Genomic DNA, 27,309 nt, shown 5'->3' with positions numbered 1-27,309 from the left:
TGCACTGAGCAACTGTTGGACATAGGAAAGAAAAGCTTCAGGTCAGAATTTTCCTCTCTCTTTTCAAAGCTCTAACTTAGAAGAACTGTTTCAAAAGGCTTAAAGGCAAACATCTGAAATACAACTCAGTTCTAAACTTGAGATGCCTGTATTTTAGTAATGATAAACCCAGTGAATTAATTTGAAAGTCAAGAGCTGGTTTAGACACCAAGTCACCAAAGCCAGAAGAATATGAGACCAAATTATTAGGTGAAGAATATTAGGTGAAAATAGAGGATTTGTGGAAACAAGCTCTGATGACAGGTCAACGAGTGATGAAATGAGAGTGAATCATGGCAGAAAAGGAAGTGCAACAGCTGTATGAACAAAGTATGCAGAGATTTAGGATGACTTTTCAGCACGAGGTAATGAGAGCCTAGGAGAGATCCAGCTGAACCAAAGCATTTGTCACTTCATCAGGGATACCTACTAGAACATTCCCATAGAAAAGAGCACCCCTTCTCAACACACACACTGCTATTCTTTATTCCTTATCCTGCTGCATTTTTCTCTATTGGCGCTTAAATATTATATATTTATTTTGTCCCCCCACCAAAAAATTGAGATTTGAAGTAGTTGCACAAGAAGCTTTATGTTGTTTTCTGATAAACCCCCAGTGCCTAACACATAGTAGGTACATGATAAATATTTACTGACAAAGAATGAATGAACAAATGGCATAGTGCAAGCTTTCAAGTACTAGTTATTCTCTTAGATATAGAAGAAATGCTCTTTCTGCATATAGTTATAAACTACTATACTTCACTGAAGTGTGGGAAATCAAACAATTTTACAGTGTGCAGACAGTACATGTAAAATGTTGTAGTGAATTTCAATTTAGCATTTTGTATTTTAACGAGATGTCTATCTCACTTATTCTTTATATGATAATTAGGGTTTTTAATTTAAATCCCCACCCCTCACTCATTATCCTCATTCAAAGAAAACTCTTAACTGACCAGAAATTTCATGATGCCCTAAAATTTCAAATTATTTCTTCTCTTTGCCTTTTGAGACTTTGAAGGTATGGATGGTTTTAGAATTAATAAAACAAACTACATACGCCATGAATGTTACTGTGGTCTTTTTGACAATAAAAGCAGCAAATGCCCCAGACTGGAAAATAGCAATGAGAGACAGGTGGAACGGCTATTTTCAGACATGAGCTGCAGACACACGACGAGGCACAGCTGCAAGCAGAGTTTGTGACCACAAGCCTTTGGAGGCCTCTCCTGTCCACCAGCCCAGAAGCTCCTGTGGAGGCGGACCTTGGCTTGTCCATCTTCGAGCCAAGCCCAGGGTGTGGAACAGAGGGGTCGTGTGGTATGCCTACTGCTGCACTGTTTGCAGTGTGCCAAGAACAATGCTCTTGAGTCAATCTTTTCCATCACAACTGTCAGCCACATGCTTAATCTCGAAGGATAATAGGAGAACTTACAGCGAAAACACAATCTGCTAGAAAACAATTTGGGTAAAGGCGTTATGGCATTAGATTATGAAAACATGTCAAACAAGAGGAGATGTTATATAGATATAAATATTATTTATTCTAAAAATAACTGTATACTCTGGATGTTGCACAAAATACATTAATAAAATCCTCAAATTTAAAGACAATCTATAATTGTTTCACATTTCAACACCAACAATGAAATTGCCTATACATTTATTTTCTAGCAGGTTTTTATGTATTTGCTTCACCTCAACACAAATAAAACTAGGGCCTTCTGCACTCCCAAAGTTGGAAAATACATCATTCATTTACATGAACATTCTTTGGACTCCTGGTAAAAGAACAAATTAAAGGGAAAAATAGTCTTCTCTATTTCTGAAACCTGCATTTCCATATAGGGAAAACAGTGCACAATGCTATATCATAAGCTAATAACAATATAAAGCTACTTTATCCTTGCTGTCACTGTAATCATAATCATAGAATTTAAGAGAATTCTTTAAGACTTTTTTTATATTTCAAATATAACTCAAGGAACAATGTTTTCTATCTCTCATTCGGTGCCGTTTCTAAAATTCTCATCCTAAAGGTTTCACACTGGGAGCTTTAATATCAGGGGAAAAATAAAAAAGACAAAGAAAAAAATGTAAAGCCTCACTAGAATTGGAGCTTCGGAGGTCTGAAATGTAGTCCGAAATTAGTTATTTTCCAAAAATGGAAATCTGGGCAGTTAAACCATTTGTCCTAGCCCCTGGGCTGCATCCAGTGATGGGTATGCTCAGGCCTTCGATCTCTTTCCTCTCTCTCACAAACCTGTGGTCTTGGATGAGTTCCTCCAACACTCTAGGCCTTGATTTCTGTATGAAAAAGTTGTATATGATTAACTGTATCTTTCTCACAGCTGTTGTTATGAGAATTAAAGTAACCCAAGCAAAGCACTTAGTATATTGCTGAGAAAACAGGAATATTCCACAAACATTAACTCGCATAGCAATTAAGGTAACACACCCAGAAGTCAAATGACTTAAAAGTATTGTAAGTCCACCTTGGATACCTTTTGGAAAAGGCAGAGTATTAAAAAAAAAAAAAAATCTATGAGAAATGCCTGCAATAAAAAAAGAAAATATATGTTTAAAAATAAAAATTAGATTCAGGGGAAATATATATTAGAAGAAATTCTACATAAAAAGTGAAAAAAAAAATACAAAGGTTATATGGGCCTCTACAGTTATTATTGTTGAACACGTGTTACCTATAAGCTACCTTGTAGTTCAAATTTTTAGTAGATCATATGGAAAGTTTATCAGGGCCCAAGAAATGTCTACATGGAATCAAAGAATATCAAGGCTTGTTAAGGCATTGCCAGTCTGTAGAGGAAGAAAGTGGGGCCCAAAGGAGTTAACTGGCTAACTTATGGTCACAAAACTAGTTAATATGCAGAAAGCCGAATTAGAACCCAGGGTCTTGCCTTTCAGTCCAGTGTTCTTTCATCCCCCTCACGCTGTGCCTTATTTCCAGGACAGGTGGCAATTCTCTTTCCTTCTGACAGGTTCTCTGCCCACACAACATGTGGCTCTGACCTTTCTTGACTGCTCATAACAGTGAAACAAACACTCACAATTATGATTCTGGTGCCAGCACCCAAAGCAGGTGATCATTAAATTGCTGGATGCACGATTTCAATCACTCACCTGGCTGGAGAGAGGTATCAAGCAGGGTGGAAAAAAGTGGGGCATCTGTCTCAATCCCTGGCCTCTCTCAATAGGGAGTGTACAAATAAACAGTTTATCCACCAGCCACTGTGGGGACCCTGAGCAAGTCACAGATCTCCAGACTGCTCACCAGGATTGCACACCTCCCTGCAGCAGGTCCTCAATGGTCCCCTGGCCATACAGAAGGAGCCAGAGGATGTACAAGCCCATATGCATTGCCATGAGCTGGCCAAACCTCCATCACTTATGTAATCTCACAAAGCCTTTATTCAGAGTATAGGTTTCCTTTATACTACAATTTGCATGAATCTCCCAAGTTTTTCCAAGTACTGTCTAGAGCTGCATTATCCTGAACACTAGTTTGTGGCTCTTGTGAATTGAGATGAGTTCTAAGTGTGAAATACACAACAAATTTATAAGATGTGGTATGAAAAAAAGGAATGTGAAATATATCATTAACAATTTTTTGTATTGATTACATTTTAAAATGATAATATTTTGCATATTTGGGGCTCAATAAAATATAATTAAATTAATTTCACCCTTTTTTAATAAACCTTTTTATTTATTTTTTTTCTTCTTCTTCCCAAAGCCCCCCAGTACATAGTTGTATATTCTAGTTGTAGGTTCTTCTGGTTGTGCTATGTGGGATGCTGCCTCAGCACATGGCCTGATGAACTGTGCCACGTCTGTGCCCAGGATCCGAACTGGCAAAACCCTGGGCTGCCAAAGCGGAGCATATGAACTTAACCATTTGGCCACAGGGTCAGCCCCTCTTTATATTTTTTTTAAAAGCAGGGACTACTAGAAAATTTAAAATTACATACATGGCATGCATTTGTGGTATGCATTATATTTACATTGGATAGTGCTTGTTTAGATGCTAAATGAATCTATCAATAATACTTTGACCTATTCTCACAAAACTATATACAGGAACTGTGTAAATTTTAAAAGGTGTTTGAAGATCCGAAGTTGATGTCTTGAGGTGGATAAACAACATCTTGTACACATAACTTACAGGACAGGCCCTTTTTCATAACCCAGGTACTTTATCTTCACTGTCAACCCTAACGGATACAGTTACATGGTTTCTCATCTATAGGAAGGCAAACAGGATATGAACTATTCACATTGAAAAAAAGACATCAGAAAGAAAAAAGAATTGGGGGGAAATCTGCTAAAAGTTGGTGAACGGTCCAAAGAAAACACTGAAAAGCACTTTAGGTTAAAGTCATATACTATAAAATTACATATTTACCATGAATACACCTCAAAAGCTCTCACAGCACAGATTGGCATCTGCTTGACTAAGTCATCAACAAAGGTTTGGGTGCATCCAGTAGGTGCTTCTTAAGAATGTAAAGAAATGTATGGAGCATATTTGAAGGATTTACAATGAAAGATTTTCGCTCATGTTTTAATTGGAGTACTTAATCGCTAGAGTCCTAACATGATGGCAAAGCCATTATTAGCTCTACTTTCTTGACCAAGAAATTGAACTGTCAGACTCTTTTTGCAGTGTCCAAAGAAATATTTTGAGGATTAATTGATGAGATGTTTATTAACTGGTAGAACTTCATTGGTGCTCAAGATGGGGTAATTCTTATCTAGAATATCATGTTCTCTGAGAGTGTTAGAAGCCACGGCATGCTGATGTCAGCTCTTATTTAGTCTCGTTCTTACTATACCTGAGATTTAGTTCAGTAATATAATTGCCATTTTATTGAGTTCTGATGTGACACAGAATGTACTAGATATTTACCATATTATTTTTGTTTTTAGTGACCATCCCCCTCTTTTAATTCTGGTGGTTCTAAAAAATATAAGATGGTTGGCAAACCAAAATTACGGTATACTTCCCAATACATTCAATACAGATATCGTAATTTGCTAATTTCCAGGCACAAAGCTTGGACTGTTAGAGTGAGCAAAATAAGCAGGGTCTTCATTCTCATGGAGTCTAACATCTAGTAGTACTGCGGAGACCTTACTAACACCTAATACCCATTCTGCCCTTCTTTCAGTACTAAAAGCACTTTGATTTTGTTTAAGAAGGAATTGTACCCAGATTGCCTTCTGCCTAGGGACTCAGCTCTTCTCAGTGATATCTAAGTGTTAGTATTCCAACTGAGAATTCCTGGAAAGCTGTTGTTTTGCAGAATTGAAAGAACAGAATCAGATGATCTGAGCCTTTGCCCTTTACTCTTTCCCAGCCTGGAATATGAGACTTGGAGGTGCTATGGTCAGAGCAGACAATACTCTAAGAAAGGAAGAGCAGGAAGATGGATAGAGCCTGCTTGCATGAAGCCATTTTTGAGTAGCTGCAGTCTTGGACAACCTCCCCCAAGACTTTTTCTAACATGAGAAAAACAAGCCTACTACCTTTAAGACACTGTCTGTCAGTGAATGCCTCTGAATGCATTCCTAAGTGATACAACAGACATATCACAGAATGTCAATTGAGACCTTTCTTTTGGTGCAGGAATTATAGCTGAATCTTTGTTACCAAATGCACCACATTATAAGTTCAGAGAACCTCCCGTCGTTGGAGCTATCAACCCCTTCACAATGCTTAACGAGGAGCCAGTTCAGAGAAAGCGGCCTATTGATAGCCATGACATATACAGTTAATACAAAGGTAGTGTTAGAAGAGAGGGAAGGTCAGCATTTGGGGATGTATACTATTTAAGAAATAAGGCTAATCTCTCTGTTAATCACCCTCAAGAAGACACCTCTATCTCCAAAGCCAAAGCCAAAGTCAAGGGAATCTGATCCCAAAAAATCACTTATCAAGCTTGGAGGTGTCCAACCATCCTTACCTCCCCACTGTTGGGGACTGGTGATTGTCTCTCCTTTGATAATCACTGACTATCTAGTACCATGCTGCTGGGGCTTGTAGAAAGGGTCAACAAGGAGATGGCTGAGCTGAGAGAGGAGACCAGTGGGCAGCCTGAATTTCTTCCATGTGGCATGGCTAATACATGCGAATTTTACATGGGTCAAATGGACAGCACAGAAAGCAGCTGAGCTAGGGCCACATGCTGGAAAAGTGGATCTCAGTAGCAAGAGAGTGTAGGGTGAGCCTGGGCAGCAGAGAAGGTTGCACCAGAATCAGATCCTCCATCATAGGGAAATATGCAGTTGGAAGGAGCCTACAAGGCCTCCAGGAATACATATATTCTGCTCACAAGAGAGCCAGCATTTCAACGTCTGCCACATGGAGAACTCTGACAGGCAGCGTCAGCCTGAGAAGCACCAAAACCATCAGAAGGGGAACTGCACCTTCACCAAGGGCAAGCACAGAAGGAATCTGTCTCCCCTTTCCTCTCTCCTCGCCGCAGCACTGAACAATAAAAGGAGGAAAGGGTACGCCATGTGTGAGAATCAGACTATGCTCCCTCTCTCCCACAAGTTGCCAGAGTCAGAGATGTCTATAGCCTGCAGTGGGAAACAGTGGGAAGAGAAAGGAGAAATAAATAATTTAATGAAGAGACTTAAAGGATTTTGCATCCAATTCCAATGTGCGTTTTTTCTCCATACATCCAAGCAATTCTCTGACACCAGGTGAGTGTCCTGTGATTCAACTCAATTCTGGCACTATCTACTGGGAGATAGCATCAGATGCCACAGGCTGAGGGCTCAGTCCCATAAGATGGCTCGGCCCTCACTTCAGATGCCAATTACAAGTCCAAGTTGTTACTTGTGCTTCTGACTGAGCAGCTACAAGTCAGAGGTTCCCAGGAAACCCTCCTTGGGTTTGATTAATTTGCAAGAGTGGCTCACAGAACTCAGGCAACCCATTTACTTACTAGATTACTGATTTATTACAAAGGATATTAAAGGATATGAATCAACAACCAGATGAAAAGATAAATAGGGCAAAGTATGGGGAAAGGGCACAGAGCTTCCACGCTTTCCTCCGAAATCTCCAGGTGTTCATAACCCAGAAGCTCTCTGAACCCCATCCTTTTGGGTTTTTATAGAGGTTTCATTACATAGGAATGATTGATTAAATCCTTGGCCATTGGCAATTGATTTAACCTCCAACCTCTCTCCCCTTCCCAGAGGTCAGGGGGTGGGACTGAAAGTTCCAACCTCTAATCACATAATTGGTTCTCCTGGCAACCAGCTCCCATCCTTAAGTGAGGTCCAAAAGTCACCTCATTAACCTAACAAAAGACACCCATGTATCTGTCTCAACACTTAAGAAATTTCAAGGGTTTTAGGAGCTCTGTGCCAGAACTGTAGACAAAGACCAAACACATATTCCCTATTATAAATCACAATACCACAGGACACAAGTTTTAACATGAATTAAATGTATTCCCAAGAACTTGAATGTGAAAAGAAAATGGGGGAAATTTACACAATTAGGCCAGGACGTCATTGAAGCCTCAAGCTAGGAGGATTTAACACAGAGCAAGTTGAGGGGGTGAGCAGTTAGCGGAGAAAAAATTAAATCGGTTCATCTTTCTTGAACACCAAAAAATAAATGGAACTGCTCGATAAAATAACGTATTAACCTATTAATAGTTACAGATTTCACAAGGTCTTTTGTCTTCTGAAGGAGGTGTGAAGGGTGTGATGAGAGCTTGCTAGTGATGACCTAGTTTGCAGGAGGGCACCTGGGGTAGTAGGAATAAGCAACAGGCATGTGACCTGAGCCCTGAGCAGGGAGAGGGAGCTGGTGGTGAGCAGCAGCTGGGCAGGAAGAGGGTCATGTGGCTTGTGGCAATGGAGGCCTGAAGCTGGAAGAACTTGCTGGTCCCTTTGGACAAACTAAATTAAGCCCTCCATGCAGTCTGGGCACAGAGATGGGTGATGCAAGTGTGAGCAGCACAAGTGGTTGAAGGGACAGGCAGAAAACAAAGCATGAAGATTCACTTGAGGCAAAGAGAGTTATTCAGCCTTGCCCAAGAAGAAACTAGAAGCTTGGGTTAGGCATGAGAAAGCACAAAAGGAGTGTCCTTTCCCTTCTCCTTCACTCTCAGATGCAGAAATAGCTGGCATTCTCCTTGGTGGATTCAACTTACACTTTGGGGCATATTTTTGGAGGGCTCCTTTGGCAGGTTGGGGTGGTGGCTGTTGCCAATGAGGAAATGAACAGTACCTAGTACAGAGCTCCACACGCGGCCTGGAAGAAGGTTGTCAATTGCCTGTAGGATTGCAGGGAATTTCAAACAGGCCTTTCAGTTGGTTCACCCCCAGGGCTTCTTGGACCCAACTTATTTCTGGACTTTTTCCTCCTCTCTGAATGCACAGATCCTGGGGACTCAGCCTGCTGGGTTATCTTTTCAGGAGCTGCCACTGCCTGGTCCTGCCTTGTCTAAGCAAAAATCACCTATTACTCTCTTGCTTTTCTAACTTCTGAAGGCTGGAGATGTGACAGTGCAGATGCAGCAGGAAAACCTCAGCAGGATTTTCCAACGCTGGACTGCACATTGGTGGCAGCTTCTGTTTTGACCTGCATTACAGTGCTTAAGTGGCAGGCAGCGGAAAATATCACAGTCCTACAGCTAGTTAGTTCTCTGCCTCCTTACTGAAGTGGAAGAGCCCACATCTGCAAATTCCCTAGCCTGTGTTGGTCCAGGAACGTTGGCTCCAAATCGCATCTCAGCTACCTGCAGGGCAATTTCCAAATTCATCTCTAACCAGCTGAACTAAATATGAATTCATTTGAGGATGATTTTCAGGAGACAAGGAGTAAATTCCATGCCATTCAGCAAATAAGTGACAGTGCCTCCTCGCATAGTCACACCCTGTTAATCTAACTCAATTTCATTTGTCAGCCACCAGACAGGAGGCCAGAGAATATCTAAATGATTACCTCGGAAGGAATGCCTGTGCCTTTTGGAAACACAAGAAACACTTACCCCAACCTCTGGCAGGGGATCCTTATGTTCAGGGAGGACACTGGTTCGAACCTATGGAGAAAAACAAACATTTTCTGTATGACTTTGGAGTAGAAACCAGCGCAGGAGCTTCACACAGGTGCTGAGTTTCATTGTCCTTCATGTGGCGTCAGTTCAGACTCTGTGGTTAATCATTATTGAAGGCACCTGTGTGCAACACCCTCCGCAGTGCAACAAAGCTGTCCTCTTACAGTTCCTAAACTTCCTGATTTTCCTAAGGAGACAGAGCCCCTTGGATCCTCACTGCATGACCCCTGGTCAAATACAGAGATATCCAGGCTTTAGGTGAATCACCTTTAATTCCACCAAAAAGCAGCCCTCATTCAACATTCAAGAGAAGGGACAGAGTTAGTGTAGAGGGAGTCACTCTATGGATGCTCAATAGATATTTATTCTCTGAATGAGCAGCAAGATCCACAGTCCTTACAGGATATCCCTCCCACGTGAGAATTCTGGGCCAAATTGTCAGATACCATCATCTAGGTTAGTTTGAAAACCAATTCTCAACTGGGGGAGAGGAAAGTAGTGTAAAATAATCAGTCATCTGGGGAAGCTTTTCATGTGTTTGAAAAGCACTGCAAGAGAAATATCAACTTTTGAGAATTTAATAAGTAGACATATTTTCTACTGAGCAGCGATCCCCCATCCTGCTGTCCATCAGAATTACCTGGGGGCCTTTTCAAACTGGTAATGCTTTTTCCTGCCCCCAGATATTGATTCTAACACACGGCTACTAGGTCTATGGTTCTCTATTTAAGAAAAAAATGTTCCCAAGGAAAAGAAATCACGATTATCCTTCTCACTTAAGAAAAAGCTAGTAAAAGGAAGAAAGAAACATAAAACCTAAATCTAGTGCATCTTGATTTGAAGTAAAGATGAGACAAACGAGGTAAATGAATACAGAGCAATATACAAGCACACTCTGTTTAACTGGAGAGCAGAGGACTGCAGGAACAGAGGGGAGAGAGGAACCCAGGAACACATAAGGGATCAACATTTTAGAGGGTCACTTTAACAAGATCTCTTTGGAGGAGCAACACTGACAATCACACTCTCTTCAAATCAGGACTTAAAGTCCTGATGTACCTGACCACACCAGGTCAATTCTCCCAGGTTAATGGATGCTTATAATACCCCTCACAATGTCAAAAAGACTTGAACCAGCTCCTAAGGGCCTACTGATCTTTAACATGGTTTCCATTTCTTTGAAAAAGCCCCAAGCCACGGGAAAACAGCACATTTTAACTTCGAGCTGAACACTCTTTCTTTGTTTCTTTATGACAGATCCAGCACTACCGCTTGCACAATTTGTCAGTCATTACGACTCAAAATTGTTCACCAGAGCACAAAATAAATGACAGGAGAGCTCCCAACAGAGTAAACAACACAATTTGCAGAACACACTCAACTCAGGGTTTCATGACAGAGAGCTGACTGGTGACGAGCATTTGCAGTTTGGTAGCTGCATTAATGTTCAGTGGTACAGACTGTTCAGATGTACCATTCAGTCTCATTATCTGGAAATCATTAGCTGGCCTCAAAGGATGAGGAAACTATATATTAACAGTGGGCTGTAATAGACTATATAGTGTGTATATATATATGTGTTCTCTCTCTACACACACACATGGACTATATATACGCACATACAAGCATGTATATAATTTATATATACACAATGTATATCTGCATGTTTACATATATAGTAGAATGTACTATAATATATAACAAAATAATAAATATATAAAAATAATAAAATAATAAACAAATGGACTATAGGAAATAAATATTCACACACATGCAACCCATACTCACATACATATATGTGTGTATTTATACATCATTTTAAGAAAATATTTACCATCCAAATAACATTACCCAAAGGGATATGCTTGAATTTAAAAATAAAGTGAAAGAATCAGAAATCTGTGAGAGTCAACATATATAGACGGTATAAAGTATATATATCTATATAAACTATGTGATATAATGTTGGACAAAAGTAGAATAATACTAACAATTCATGCAACATGGTCGTTAAACTCCTAAATTTATGTTGATTTTATCAGTAGAACATTTATTCCTTATAAATATGAATAAACTATAAAGAAAAAAAAGATCCTTAACCCAAATTTGTACACTATGAAAAAAATCTAAAGATATTCACAGACTAGTTCATATCCAATGTGTATGTGTGAGTGAAGGAGAGAATGAACTTTACTTTACATAATAGAAGTATTTTTGAAAAGCACATGTATATCACACTTTCCTAAATTGAGGCATGTTTCAATTACCAGCAGAGCTCCTGATTCAGAGGAACTGAAAGACAAAACTTTAATAAACCAACTTCAAATTTTGTAAAGTCAGATTTTCACATAAAACATTTCTTTATATCACTATATATGTATAGTTCTAAAACTTTTACATATTTAAGGTCAATCCTACTGATGTTGTGACATGTAGGTTACACATCAATGATGCTTTCCTTGTGTAATATATATCCCTCATTACAGTGAACACAAAGTAGGTGGCAAGCACAGGATTTGCCAGTGAATGAGGTCTCATTCCTTCTCTTTGGGATTTCAGAGTCTAGTGAGGGGAACAAATGTATGAATAATCCAGTATAATGTAATAAATGCTATAATGGAAATGTGAGCATTTTCTTGTGGGCATTCAGAGTGAGGAGTAATTAATTCAGCCTGTGATTGTCAGGAAAGGCTTCACGGAAGAAGTGTTCTGGGTTTTGCAGGATAAGTGGGAGTTTTAGGCAAGGAAGGATATGACAAAGCCAGCAGGGTGTTATAAAACAGGCATGTGTCATGGAGTTGTAAAAGCCCATTTGTGTTTGGGAAAGAGCGAGCATTCTGATGATGCCATAACATGGTGGCCCTCAGGGGAGTGGCAAGAGTTAAATATGTTTGGGGATAGAGGTTGGAGCCATTTGCTGTAGAGGGTTATCTATCATATTATGGAACTGGAGCTTTATGCAATTTATGGGCAATCGGAAATCAGAGAAGACACTGGGTAGAGGAATGACACGACTAGACCACCTTGAGTCATCCCAACTCTGCCCTCAGTTATATTGACAGAATTATTTAATCTCTTTATGCCAGTTGCTTTTTGGCTTTACATCAGTTATGGAGTTAATAATACACCTCATAGGTTGCTGTGAGTATTACAACTTTCCAGCTCTTAGAACAGTCCCTGACACAGAATGAGAAGGAGGGAGGAAGGGAGAGAGAAAGAAAGGAAAGGAAGAGAGAGGAATTGAGGAGGGCAGGGAGAAAAAGAAAGAAGGAGAAAGGAAGAGAGAAAAGAGGACAGAGGAAAGAAGGGAGGGAGGGAGGGAGGAATGTGTCACTGAGAAAAAATAAACCCTGGATAGATTTAGATGAGACCTCTGGACGAGAAAGAGATGAAGCAATGGCGGTCACTGTGGCATCTGGAATATTCCAGTTCATCAGCAACGTCATACCTCCTGAGATTTACTGGCCTTCCTTAGGAATTCATTTTCCCTTTTTTGGTCTTATCAGCAGTTCTTCTCCCTGTTTCTCTTCACCTACCCCTCCCTATCCCTTCCTGGGACATAAGAATGTCTGCCTGATGGCACATTTAAAGTTTTTATAACTTCCTTTTGTCTAGACTTTTATGATATCAAATAAAGCAAGGGAGATCAATTAATAGGAGTGATCATGTAGAAGATTATATATTCCATCTTGAAAATTTTTTAAAGTTCATGTAAAACAAATGCATTTCCTTCTCTACTAACTTCATAAGTTCAAAATTCTACATACTAAATTTATCTTGAAAAAAAGTAAAAAACAAAACAAAACCAGGTAGCATATAGTGAATTATGCTCACTCTTTCATCAACTCTCTATAGATTAGTTCACAAACTTTATTCCCAAGCAAGAGCCTGCTTGAGCTACCACAGCAGTGACTGAATATAGCATTCCAATGCTCAAATCCATGGAGAAAAGCTCCTTAAACTAGACAACCTTGCTACAAAGACCATGGGCACTGCTCTTTGTGCACAGTGTATGTGTAAGTGAGGCTTGCTCCATTCCAGCCGGATTTTTCAGAAGTGAATATAGTATGCCCTCTCCACTGTCTCTTTCTCCCGCCAGGGAATCCAGCCCTTAGGTGGCTGCCGAGCTGCACCTTGGTCCTAGAATGTCCACAGAAAACCATCACTACCTATATTAGACTGCTAAATGATTGTATTCGTTTTCTACTAATGTGTAACAAACTTAAGCTATTTAAAACAACATCCTTTGATTAGTTCACAGTCTGTAGGTCAGAAGTCCAGGCCCGGTGTGGCTGGGTTCTCCACTCCGGTCTTGCGGGGCTCAAATCAAAGTGACAGCTGGCTTCGCCCTCATCTGGAGGCTTGACAAGGGAAAGGACTACTTCCAGCTCCTTCAGGCTATTAGCAGAATTCATTGCTTGCAGTTGTAGGACAGAGGTCCTCATTTTCTTGATGGCTGTCAGGTCAAAGTTGCTGTAAACTCCTAGAGACGGTCCTCATTCCTTGCCATGTGGCCTCCTCTATCTTCAGATCAGAATCTCCTTTGTGTCAAATCCTCCTCACACTTTGAATCTCTGTCTTTGGGTTCCACTCTCTTTTAAAGGCTTACCTGATTAGGTCAGGCTCACCCCAGATAATCTCCCCTTCTTAGGCAATTTTGCCATGAAAGATGACCCAATCACAGGAGTAAACGCCATCATATCACAGTTCTAGGGATTATGCAGAGCAGGAGGCAGTAATCTTGGGGCCATCTTAGAATTCTGCTCAGCACAATGATCAAGAAATAAACTCCCATTATGCTAAGACACTGAAATTTGGATATTTGCATTTGTTTCAGCAGCCAGCATAATTTAGACCTCCCATTTGTTTTATAAGAAATTTTGCATTCAGTTTATGGCTATGAAGACATAAAGCAAACAGTTAATATTAAATCCTTATTCACTATTTCAATGTCATCAAACATGTATTAACTACTTATTATGATCTAGGCACTATTATAAACACCAGCCATCTGAAGAGATTAAGAAGACAGGGTATTTCTTATCCACAGGCAATAATGATAACATGAGAAGAGTGAAAACGTGTAAAATAATTACTAAGCATCTCCGATTGTCTACAACCTACCAGCTACTCTTACATATTGATTTTCCAATTGTTTAAATTTTTGTTGTGAATAGAGAAAATGATCCATGTACAACCCAAATGATTTAGACCATAGAATCTTGAAGATGGAAGGGATCTTAGAGCCAACTTAGCAAAACCATCTATGCAATGTGAAAATTTTATCTGAAATACCCCTGGGAAATGCATTTAAAATTTCTCCTTGAACATGTTTAACATCTAGCTTTCTATCTAACTAATCAGGACTATAGAGATACTGTTGCAAACTCATACAGTGGGCTGGAAGTAAGAGAATAGAGATCGGAGAGGACTCTGGCAAAATGGAAATCACATTCTTCGTCTATAAGGAATGGCAACTACCCAGCTTCAATGATTACAAAGTTCCTGAGAAGAAGTCCTAATTCTTTTGCAGGTAGGCAATATTTATCAATTATTATCAATATTTAATTGTTTTTACCAGAAACAGGCCTGGTAAATAAGGTGAGTGGTCTAAGCAGGCCCAGTACTGTTTTAGTGAAAAAAAAAAAAAAACAAATTGCTACCCTAAAACAGTTGCTCTTGATCTTGACAAAACATTAGAATCATCAGGAATATTTTTTTAATATCAGTTTTCCAGGCCACACTCTAGAATATTTAAATCAGAATCTCGGAGGGAAGGATTCAGTCATCGGTATTTTTTAAGGCTCACTCCACACTTGATTCCAATGAGCAGCCAAATTTAAGAACTACTACTCTAAAATAAATGAGATATTTTTTGTGAGAGCCTCATAAATCAGCTCTGAATTCAGTGAGAAGTTGCAAAAATGTATTGAGTAATGGTCAAATGATGGAATAAGGTTGCCTTTGAAAAAGATTTTTTTAAAAGTTAATGGAATCTCAGAGCTAGAAGAGATCTTAGACATTATTGGGCAATGTTTCTTAAACCTTAGCATGCATACTCATCACCTGGTGGTCTGCCGCTGATCAGGAGGATGGTCTGAGGACCATCTCCTAGAAGCTTGTTAGAAATGTACAATCTCAGCCTCACTCCAGACATACTAAATCAGAATCTTCATTTTAACAAGGTTCCCGTGTAATTCATACACATGATAAAGTTGGAGAAGCTCTGCTCTAGAAGCGTGCTTATGAGTGAAAGTGATCACAGATAGAAGGGTAGGCATTCATTTGCACATAAACAAGCCTGAGATAACAAATGAGACTTATTCTTCTGGTTATGAAGGTATTTAGTATTTTTTTAAAAATGTCAACCATCTGTAAAAGTTCCAGATAATATTTTCTATCAGAGATGCCCTTTCCTTTGTCATGCAAATAGAAAGGAGTTTGCTCTTGTCAATGAAGTCAGAGATTGATTTGGGATAGAGCTGGGCTGGAATTTTGGTAAGACTCAGTTTTGCGAGCTGAATTTCCACCCCACCCCAATCCCAGATTCATATATGGAAGCCCTAACCACCAGTACCTCAGAATATGACTGTATTCAGAGATAGATAGAGTGATTAAGTTAAAATGAGGCCATTTGGTGAGGCCTAACGCAATATGTCTGATAAGAAGTGTCCTGATGATAAGGGGAAGAGACACTAGGGGTGTGTACACCAAGGAACGACCACGTGAAGAGTCAGCAAGAGGGTGGCCATCTGCAAGCCAAAGAGAGAGGCCTCAGAAGAACCCATCCCCGCCACTGCCTTGATTTTAGACTTCCAGACTCCAGAGGGTGAGAAAATAACCCTCTGTTACTTAAGCCACCCAGTCTGCGGCACTTTGTTATGGCAGCCCTACCAATCTAAGACACATTCTACCTGAGTTGCAGGGTATGGCCCTCTGCGACTTTCAACGGAGAGCCTGGCTGGTCTTTGCTCCTCAACCCTGAGAGAATGCTGAGGGTTCTCAGATATCTGAGCATACCTCTTTTGCACTGTGCCCCTCAGAGCTTCAAAATCTGGCAAATGTCTTTAGAGTGAGACGAGCCATGAGTCTGAGTCCCCTTTGGTCTCCGCATTTGTTATGTCAGCTACACATGAAAATCAAAATCTCTGCTGGGTTCTCTGTCTGCCAGCTGTCGCCTTGTGTTTAGCAAAGCCTTGATGCCCAGACTTCTAGCTACAGGGAGAATCTGTAAATGCCCTCAGGTGAAAAATGGCTTTTTAGTCCCTTGGTGTCAATTCACTGCTCCCTCTAGGGTTTAACTCTTGCCTGTTTTTGGTCCCTCTCCCCGGTTTCCTAAGCACTGTGAAACTGGGAGGTTTTCCTCTGCTTTTTATAGGCCTTTGGCCTTGTTCTTTAGCCTCCTGCACAGCCACAGAACTCAGGGAGTCTCTTCTGAGAAAAAAATGGCCACTGACTTGACGCCCCTGAAGTCTCAACTTCTCACTTCATCCAGCACAACCGCTGAAAGCTTTCTGATTTCTCCTCCTCTGAGCAGCAGCAGCCCTGTGTCCAGACAAAAGCCTGTTCTTCAGTCCACTCTCAGAATCAGCAGATGCTGAAAAATCTCAGGCTCCTGATAGCTCAACTCTGAAAGGTCCTGTGTTCTCTGGAATTTCAGCGTAACTTGTCATTATTACTTTCATAGCTCAATGATACTTTCAAACCTCATTTTTGTACCATGTCTGGCTTGTTTCTCGGTGTTGTCAGAGGGAATGTTACTTGCTCCACCTACCACATCCTACCCAAACTGAACTTTTTAATATCTGAAAGTTATTGGAAAGCTAAGGAATCTTCCAAACATGTGATTAAGACACGAAAAATGATATTCAACAGAGCATAGTTAAATATGATTGAAGAGGGGAGAAAAATGCCATTATATGCTTATCTATTTAGTTAAGTCTTTGATAAACCCTTTACAAATGCATAACTACAGGTAGTTCCCTTAGTAAAAGCAGAGTTTACCCTGAAGCCTGAGCACTATCCAAAAATAATCCAATAATTATTGTGTGACATGCTTTCTTGGTTTTTACTAGGTAAATGTGATCATCTTTCATATGTCAAAACATATTCAACAAAACTATGTACACAAGAACATTCTATAGACTTCCAAGCCAAAATGAGATAATGGTATAACAAATATAAGCACTCTTTTAGTTTGGATGCATCTAATCTTAGAGGTTTTCCATTTCTCTAAGGCAGCGATGTTCACACTATAGCTCTCTAGTCACATGGGTCTCTTTATGTTTAATTGGTGGCTCTTTAAGACTTCTAATTTCGCTATATGAATGCGCCATTATACTAAATTCTACCAGTCATACAGGAGTCATGTGCTTCTTTAGGTTCATGGTGACTGCAAATGCGGCACTAGAGTCATATAACTTTGAGTCTCCCTGCCATTAGCCACATTTTATTCCATTTCCCTTTCCAACTATTACAGAGATCTATTACAGGCAGGTGTGAAAATACTGAACAGCAAAAATATCTTAAGACATTCCTTTCCTTGGTCGGAGAATCTCTGAAAGATACAGGCTCTGCTGAAAATAAGAGATGCAGAAACTGAAGTCTAGCTCTCATGGAAGCCAAAGAGGTGTCTCCACCACTGCTCTGAGGGTAAACCCTTCTGCCTGTCACATTCTTTACTTCTGGATCTTCCTGAAAGGGACACTAGGCTGGGAAAGGCAATAGCATTCAGACCTGTCAGGTTCCCTGACCTGTGTCTATGAGTTAAGTCCTGTCCTGTACACTTACCTAAAGCAAAAAGGACAAACCTTAAAGAACTGTACAACTAAAGGCCACAGACTTAAGTGTTAAGAGATGTTTAGATATTTTTAAAATGGAAATAAAGAGTAAGGAGCTCTTTGTATTGCAAAAACACAATCTAAAAATGTGTCTTACAGGCACTGAAACATTAACTAATAATTTTCTAAACAACTGATCATTATAATTTGAGAACTCCATTCCCACTGACTTCCAAAGCCCCACATGAGGATATTATTAACACATGAAGTATATATAAGGCTCAATTCAAATACAAGGTATCTATATTAACAGTTTTTGCTCAGGTCAAACCACTATTACTGCTCCCATTTCCCTTCCTCTCCTTCTCCACTACCCCAATAGACAAAAATAATTGTACCACCACTCTGGAAAGTGAGAAGAGAGTCATGAGGGCTGATTCCTTGATCCTAGCACTAGAACTGAATTGAGTTCTGAATTCAGTACGTGCTACCCTAGAAACTTTCTAGCCTAGAAAGAAATAATATAAAGCTTATAAGTGATAAGTAAGGATAATAGAAGCAAAGGAAATAAGAATCACTATACTTACTTGGCCTATGGGTTAATTATTTCAGAGGCACATATATTAACTTTTTTTTCTTGTATTAGCTCATTTAATTCCTGTAGTTCTGTGTTGTTTTATTATCACTTTGTCCATTTTACAGATGAGAAAACTCAGTTTCAGGAAGTCGAAGTAATTTGCCCAGAGTCACTTCAATAGCAAGTTGCAGATCAGACGTTAAACGATCTGCTTCTAAAGCCTGTGCCCATTCTGTGGCAGTGTGCCTCTTCTGAGCCCAGACTGATGGTGACTTTAAGTGTCTTCCCTAGGGCTGCTTAATGAGTTTTAAAAACCAAAAATCTATTAGCCTCAGGGAATAGAAACAGACACAATTTATCATATTGCCAGACTCAAAAACACCATCCTTACATGTTAACGGCCCCCAATTAAGAGCACAGTCATGAGTTAATGAACAAGCCATTAGACAGAGAACAGTAATATCAACACAAGCACATGTCTATTAATCTTTTGCTCATTGGAAGTCATTAGTCCCAACACTATAAGGCTAAATAATTTCTAGGTAGCTTTAAACAAAATTATTGTGATATTATTCCGTATTTCAAGAGATCATTTACAACCCAGGCTTTTGTAACCCCAGTCAAAAGATCACCAAGCCCTAGGTAGAGATCAACTGATTTATATAATCAACGCACAAATCATACTTTTTGGATGAATTGAAAAAAAATGTGTATCCAGGCATAAAGCGGAGAGGCTTTCAATGCAGCTAACAGTGAAGTGTTGTGTTCATCTCCAGGAAAAAAACAGAATTAACTGCAGCAGCTTTACTCTACTATCACAGCAGTTTCTTTCTCTATGGAATTCTACTAACGTATCTAATAATTTGATCAATGGGTCTCAATATTGGCTGCACATGAGAATCATCCGTGCACATTAAAAAATGCTGATGCCAGGGCCCCACTTGTTCATGTTCCTTTAGTTGATCCGTTTCTAATCACTCAGAATTTTCTTTCACTGCTTTCCCTTCCCATTTTATCTTCAAAATCACCTTATGAGAAAACTGAGGAGCAAACTGGAAGTAACTTTCAACCTGCAGGAAAACACGACTCAAAGATAAGTGACTTTCTCCCCAGATTATGTGGCTAGTAAGTAGAAGAGCTAATATTTCGGCTTGGATCTGCTGTATTCCAAAACCAATGCCTTTGACACCTCTGTTGTAATGCCTGCAGCTTGGGCTGAAATAAGAATCCCACATCCACTACACGAAAGACGATGAAGGGAAATCGAAGCAGGGTTCCCAGTTTCCCCGCCGTAGAGGGAAACGTGACTGTTGCATCTCAAGCGAGAACTCGGGGTGACTCTCCTCAAAGGAACACTGTTAGGAAGTAGCCAGGGTCTATTGCACGACTCGCTCAGTCTTGTCTTAAAAGAGCAAAGGTGTTAAATTCAATGTTGTAAACTCTTCCCAGGAAGGTGATACCGATATATAACAATGTTTCTATACGAAAAATGTATTCGTAGTTTCAAAAGATTGATTTACAAAATTGGGAACACAATCCCATTAAGTGGAGGGCTCCTTTTACCCTAATAAACCAGGTGTATACTCAATCCTGTAACGTGTGAGTAGCAGCTGGGATGCAAAATGCCTACAATTTATCTTATTCAAACCACAGATCAGCAGTTCTCTAGTTTGGTCCGATCAGATCTGCAAGGTCAAAATTACTTGCATGATAATTCTAAGATGATATTTTCCCTTTTTACTCCTTGTGCCACTCTCTCAGTATATTTCTTTAGTTTTCCAAAATGCAATAATTTCAAAAACATGTATTATTTATGTGAACATATAACGGATTTAATATTTGCTATTTTAAATGAATTAATAAACGTTTTAAAATTTTCTGAGTTTTAATTTCCAATGTGCTAAACATCTATAAGTTATTAAAACCATATGAACAAAAGCCTTTTGGGATTCTTGATAATTTTGAAGAATGTAAAAGCATCCGAAGACCAAAAGTTTGAGAAACACTGCTACAGGTGATCCTCAACATTTGGGATTTGTTTTTCATGGTTACTTGGTCAATCTTACTATTTTTCAGAAGATTTTTGCTGCAGAGTCTCTTTCAGAGATGGATGTGATGTTTACCACATGCACCCACTAATCCAGCCACTCTGAATCACCACAGTTCCTTGAACTTGCCTTGCTCCCACGTCCCTCCATGCTTTGCACATGCTTCTCTTCTGCCATAAGTGCAGGGGACACAGCCATGACAAGGAATAATCATTTCACAGACTTACATCCCAGCATCAGGAAGGGACGGAAAATATCAAAATAGGTAAATTAGGAAGTATGCGTGGAAGTAAAATATGGTAATGGAATAAAATGTTAACTGGATAGGACTACTTTACTACAGTGGTTTCTCTGAGTAGGTGACTTTAATTAAGACCTACATAAAGAAGAGGAGCCAGCTCAGAGAAAAATAAGAGGAAAGAGTATTCCAGGACAAGACAAGAGCAAGTGCAAATGCCTTGAAGCCAGAATGGCTAAAAAAACTGGCTGAATGGAGAGTAAAAAAGTGAGAGGGAGAATCAAAGAAGGCAGGGCTCTAGTGACGTAGGGTCTATATTTTAATTTTAATGGGAAACTCTAGCAGGGTTTTGAACCAAGAAGTGATGTGATCTTTTTCACACTTTAAAAATACTACTCTGATTCTAATATGGAGAACAGACTGCAGAAGGTCAAGAGTGAAAAGGATGAACAATTAGGAGTTATTTGCAATTTAGAGTTTTGTTACCATTACTCTACTTTAGTTTCTAGAGTCAAGATCAAGCTCAGTGCTTAGGTTTTAGAGTGATAATCATTGCATAGCCTCTAGTTATTTAATTTGTTTCTAATTATTTATAGAAATCACTTTGATACTGACAGAGAAACAAAGTTAGCATATAAATTTCTTGTATGTATAATTATATTCATCTATGAGAATAATAATGCTCACTGGTCACAAGAACATTTGTGAATGAATAATATTTAAATAAATTTAGAGCCAGATAATAAATGTTCTGCTATATACATCATATTTACATTACGGATATTAAAGAATAGCACAACTCTTGAAATACAAGAATATTCAGAAGAATCACGGTAACTTAAAGCACGAGGGAGTTCAATTCCCTGAAAAAAATTTATAAACAAACTGAGTGATGATAATAGAATGATGATTACCAAAGAAACTCCTATGAATAAGATCATCTATTGATGGGTTCGGCACTTCTGGCAGGTACCTGTGACAGCAGCATTTAGAAAACGTCTTCAGTGATATATCTTTGCATTTGAACCACATCAGCAAGCAACCATTCAAAAACCCGCGAATGGCAAATAATGATGCCAGTATGGAAGAATATAAAAGGGAAGAACAGCACCTTTAATTTTTAAATCAAACCCCTTTTTTCTAGAACAAGAGACCTATTAACAGGACTTCTGAAAAGCATCTTTCCATAGGGGCACAATTTTGCACACGATTGGGCCTGACTTAAAATATACCTTGGAAATCCAACTCTGAGTTTTTAAAGTTGTGGAACATTCTATATCTGCACTGGAACAGTAGCTGCCTGTGAGATGGCTCTTTCATTTTCTAATCAAAGTTTTTCCATTTTACACAGTAAACTGGCAGTCAGAACCAAGTCCACACGTGCGCGCGCACACACATGCACATGCACGCACACACAGGAGTATTCAGCAAGCAATTCAACTCCACTAAAGTGCAACTATTCAACAAATGTCAAAATATTCCTGTTCCCCCAAACCATTCAAAGCTTTTAAAATAAAGCTTCTCGAATGTCTAAGGACTTTACCGTCTTAAGAACACATCTGAAACCTAGAATCTTCACTCTTTAAATTCTTAACAGCTGAAGTATCCCTGACTTTATAATGCATGTTTTGTGCTTAAAGTGAGTTTATACTCGGTATTCTTGCTACCTCAGTGCCTAAAGAGGCAGGCTAAATTTGAGCTAATGGACTCAGGCATTTGAGAGGAAACTATCTAAAACTAAGAGCACTAAGGAAAGTCCACTCACAAGGACAAGAGAAACGGGCATTTTCATAAATTCTTCTTATCAAAAATTGTACTTTTACCTTTCCCAGTTCTTAAAGTGAATTTTTCTTTGATGCTGTCGGGAAGAAACTTTCAAACGTTCTTAGATAAGGGTGCCCATTATTGCACAGACGAGACAAGACCACAGGTAAGGAAATTCAGGGGCTTTAATCTAATCGTGCTCAATGGGATTCTGCCATTAAGGACAGTGGCATTCAGGTAAATGTTTAACAACTGGTTCTGGGAGGATGGAGATGGGAGGGAAAGCTATGATTTCTAGAGTGTGCCAATTCCTGTGATGTAAATATACCCACCCCGGCCGGTTTCAAGCTACCAACTTGAGACGACAGACTGTGGAGCTGGGAATGACGTGAAGGATCAGCTCTGCAGGGCTGGTGGAGCCGACACCAGCACATCACCGTGGTGTCACCGTGGGGTCACTGTGGAGAAGTCAGCAGGCACAGATGCTTGGGACCCAGATCTACTGAGATCCCAGAGCATTGTGAGCTTGGCTGTGGCTAACTCAGGCATGCATTTCAGAAAGAATTTAGTATAACATGACTATATTCCCATCAGTAATTTGAAAATAAAATCCATCTTGAGTCTTACATCTCAGGGGATAAGACCATGTCTCAGAAACCAATGATTTTTAATTAATTTTAAACTCAGCAGAATTCAAATGTCTCTCTGAGAGGTGACCAGCACTGTCTGTTCAATCAGATTCCCAGTAGCTGCTGAGAAATTCTTTTAAAAGCAGTGGAAACTTTGACCATGGGAAAGATGCAGAAGCACACAAGGAATCCGGCTTACCAGAATTGGTCTCATGACATATCTGGGCTCCAGGGTCAGTTTTAAGTGCCCTGGCAGCTAGCACTGGATGCTTCAAAATTTTATCTCTCTTTGGAGCCTCTGATTGTAGTCTTCATAGGCCACAGACCATGTTATACATCAATGTTTAGAAAAGCATTTGCACTGAATGTACCACAAAGCTGAAAAAACCTGAGATTGTCAGTATATCCCCTCATCCATAAATAGACTTATTTGCAACCAGGATTTCTAGATTAGAGTCTAAACTCTTAGGAAAACCTTCCATTAAGGAATTTTTAAAATTTGTTCCAGTTAAGCAAACAGAAAATTTCTTTCTGTTTTTTGCTGTAAAGCAAAAAGAAATTTCTTTAAGGGCATTAACCATGCTGATAATTTTGTCTCCTTAAGAAAAACTAATTTTTCATATAGCTGTCTTGTACAAGTTTTATTTCACAGCTTATTCCAAACCAAGCTGTACAATATAACAGTTTGTGCTTATAGTACTACTGTCCAGGGATTTCAAACAGTTTTATATTAAAAAAAGAAATTTATGACACTATAATAAAACTTTATTCCTGGCTTTCTTTCCCCTTTCTTTAAAATAAAACATAAGGGGAGTAAATACAGCTAGACATTTACTACAGGTTTTGTAATAACAGATTACAGGCCTTCAAAGACACATCAATATTCATAAAAAGAACAATGGAACGGAAGAGCATTAAATGCTATTCCTAAAGCAAAAAAGAAATATTTCTCAATGACCTTGGGAAATAAACAGGTAAACTTATTAAAGAGGGATAAAAAGAAAAACGGATTATAGTAAGAAAGTAAAAAAAAGAGAGAAAGAAAAAGAGGATCACATTTATCATCATAAAAACCTACATCAGTGTTCTATCAATTATGAGCTGTGGGGTGTTGTGGGTAAAAAAGGCATTAGAAATAATTTAATCCAACAAGTTAAAAAAATTTTTTGCAAAATAAAAATTGTTCCAGCTTTATTGAGGTATAATCGACAAAAATTGTGTATATTTAAGGTGTATAATGTGACGATTTGATAAACGTATACATTGTGAAATGATTACTACAAACAAGCTTATTACCACATCCATCACCTCACATTAGTTACGTTTTGTGTGTGTGTGGTGAGAACACTTAAGATGTATCCTCTTAGCAATTTTCAAGTTTACAATACAATATTGTTAACTATAGTTACCACGCTATATGTTAGATTCTCCAGAACTCATAACTGGAAGTGTGTACCCTCTGACCAATATCTCCCAGGTCTTACACTTAGAACAGAATTAGGCCTAGACTACATGTTTTATTTTTTCTTCAAAAACTTATAAAACCAAAGACATGTACCCACAATGAAAACCTTGAAACACGGAGACAGATTGCATGGCGGCACCCATGTCAGGTGCATCCTGATCACAGTTGTGAGGCCGGCCTGGGGGCTGGTGTCATTGGCTTAGCTGGGGCCATGTTTGTGCTCTGTGTTTTTGCTCTCAAAGTCAGGTCGTTGGATCAGCAGCACTGGGATCACTTGGGAGCTTATTAGAAATGCAGAAGCTTAGGGTCCTGCCCCAGAATGCGGAATTAGAATCTGCATTTCAGAAGATCCTCAGGTGGGCCCTAAGTACATTAAAGTTTGAGAAGCCCTGATACAAAGGATGCATTCATACTGCATATAAGCAGTTGGTGAACTGCCTTTAAATACTGAATGGCTAAATCCTCTACACTTGTGGCAAATAGTCCCTTGAAACTGCTGGAATTTAGGCCTCCTAAGATCTCCCAAAGATGTTGCCTACAGGTCAAGCAGGCTGGCTAATGCCCTGTCTGCTACTTCCTGGGAAAAATGTGGGGAAAAAAATAAGCGTCTCTCTGAGGATCACAAATTCCCAAAGCAGCTGGAGGAGTTATAAAAAGAAAGGCATTTGACCATTTTCATGAGAGCTTCTTCACTTATCCCATTTTTCTTTATTAATAGTAACTCAGATTAAACCTTTCAACAATGAAAACAAAAACTCTAGTGAACTGGTTCGTAACATTGGCTTGGAGCACAGCAGGCTTCTCTTCCCTCGCTTCAGCTTCTGTCCTCTCATTTTTCTCATCCAAACTACCTTGTGTTTACTTCTCACTTAACTATCTTACTCTTTAGAATTAGCCATTAATCTCAGCATTGACTTTCTTCCTCATAACCCCAAGTTTCCCAAGAATACCTTAAGGATGTCTTTCCTTTCCATATACCAGAAAGAAAGAAATATTGGTGCAAATATAATGGATATTTATCATCTATTTATATTTCCTGTTCTGGGATTCATGTTTACATTCTCAACCACTAAAATATAATCTGAAATTTAAAAACAGTGCCTTTAAACACCCTTGGGAGACAGGCAGAATCAATCATCAAACTGCAGAACATGAAGAATGGAGAGTCAATTGACTTTTAAAAAGTTGTTAATCTATTTTTATCAGAAAGGAAACTGCATAAGCGTGTACATACAGTTTAGTATGTACAAATTAACGCAGTGTAATATCAGCAGCTGTGGAAGAAATGCAACTTAGCCGGCAACCTTAAAAACTCCTTTTTTGAGCCTTTCCCCAATATAACCGCAACCTTCTCCACCAGAGATAACCATTATCCTTTTGTAATGATTTTCTTTCTTTTCCTTAGAGTATTACCACTAAAGAATGCATCCCTAAACAAAAGAGTGTGGGCTTTCTTTTTGCCCAGCTTTTCACTTAATATAAAATACATGAATACTGTATGTATTCCTTTGTCTTGCTTTGTTTACTCAACATTTTTTTGGGATTTATCCAAGTTGTTGCATATAGCTAAGGTTCATTTATTTTCATTGCCAGATAGTAATTTATTGTATGACTATACCACAATTTATTTATCACTATTACTCTTGATGGCTATATGGATTATTTCCATGTGTTGGTTGGAAAGAACTGGAATGAACTGCTGCTATAAAATTCTTGCGCACAGATTCTGGAGCACATGTGTGAATAACTTTCCAGGGTAATTACCCAGGAGAAGAAATCCTGGGTCTTTAGGGATCACATCTTCAACTGGACTACAATGCTAAACTGTTTTTCAAAATGCTTGTATCATCTACCTCCAACTATATGAAAATTTCACATCTTTACTGATATGTGAAATTATTAGACTTTTTAATTTGGGGTTAATTTTTGATATGTAATTATATCTCATTGTAGTTTTAATTAAGACTTCTCTGATTACTAATGAGGCTGATTCCCAAATGTTTACTGGTCATTTGGCTCTTTGGTAAAATGCTAGTTCAGATTTTTTGCCCTTTTTTTCTATAGTTACCTGTCTTATTTTTGTTAATTTATAGAGGTCCTTTATACATTTTATATACACAACGGATATTAGTCCTTTGTAATTTATGTGTTGCAAATGTCTTCCTCCACTCTACAATTTGTCTTTTCACTCTTTTACGGTGTGTTTTTTCACCTGACTCTCTTAAACGTTTATATTTGAAAGTATTATGACAAGATGAGGGAAAAGCAGTATAAAATCATACACCTTTAAAAGACTACATCTCGGGAATGTATCCAGTATCATTATCTCCAATTTTGTATTCTAGAAGTGATCTGTCAGCACTTGCATACCTACTTTCAACTATATCATCCTAAAATTGCCTATGTGTTGCTTTGCAAATGCTTTCAAGACTCGCCATATGTGTCTGAACCTTCGCTACCATAGAACCCCAATGCCTAGATACTGACCTTTACCTAAAAATATTCTAATAAAAAAAATAAGTTGATTAAATGCCACAGGAGAGACCAACCATCAAATTGTCTTAATAGTTTTTAATTAAAGGCAATTTTGAAAGAAAATAATATAGCCTGCATATAGAAATCTGCTCATTTGCCGGCCTTGACAAAGGCCCAACTAGTGAGT

The 27,309-nt window shown here is 38.9% G+C and overlaps 1 protein-coding gene across 29 annotated transcripts in view; it reads right to left on the bottom strand.

The window, feature by feature from the left end:
* INPP4B (inositol polyphosphate-4-phosphatase type II B) overlaps positions 1–27,309 on the bottom strand; it is a 747,831-nt gene that overhangs the window by 249,189 nt on the left and 471,333 nt on the right. For 27 of the 29 annotated variants that reach the window (XM_070258367.1, XM_070258371.1, XM_070258379.1 and 24 more), the window contains one exon: positions 9,081–9,131. In XM_070258367.1, coding sequence (XP_070114468.1) covers positions 9,081–9,131 — 51 coding nt within the window. Of the gene's footprint in view, positions 1–9,080; positions 9,132–22,885; positions 23,012–27,309 lie in introns of all 29 variants that reach the window. The other 2 variants (XM_023636507.2, XM_070258421.1) reach the window with 1 other exon arrangement.

Source organism: Equus caballus, chromosome 2 (assembly GCF_041296265.1).
Source record: "Equus caballus isolate H_3958 breed thoroughbred chromosome 2, TB-T2T, whole genome shotgun sequence".
Taxonomy (NCBI): domain Eukaryota; kingdom Metazoa; phylum Chordata; class Mammalia; order Perissodactyla; family Equidae; genus Equus; species Equus caballus.
The sequence above is the reverse complement of the archived record's forward strand: the minus strand, read 5'-3'. Positions and strand labels throughout refer to the sequence as shown.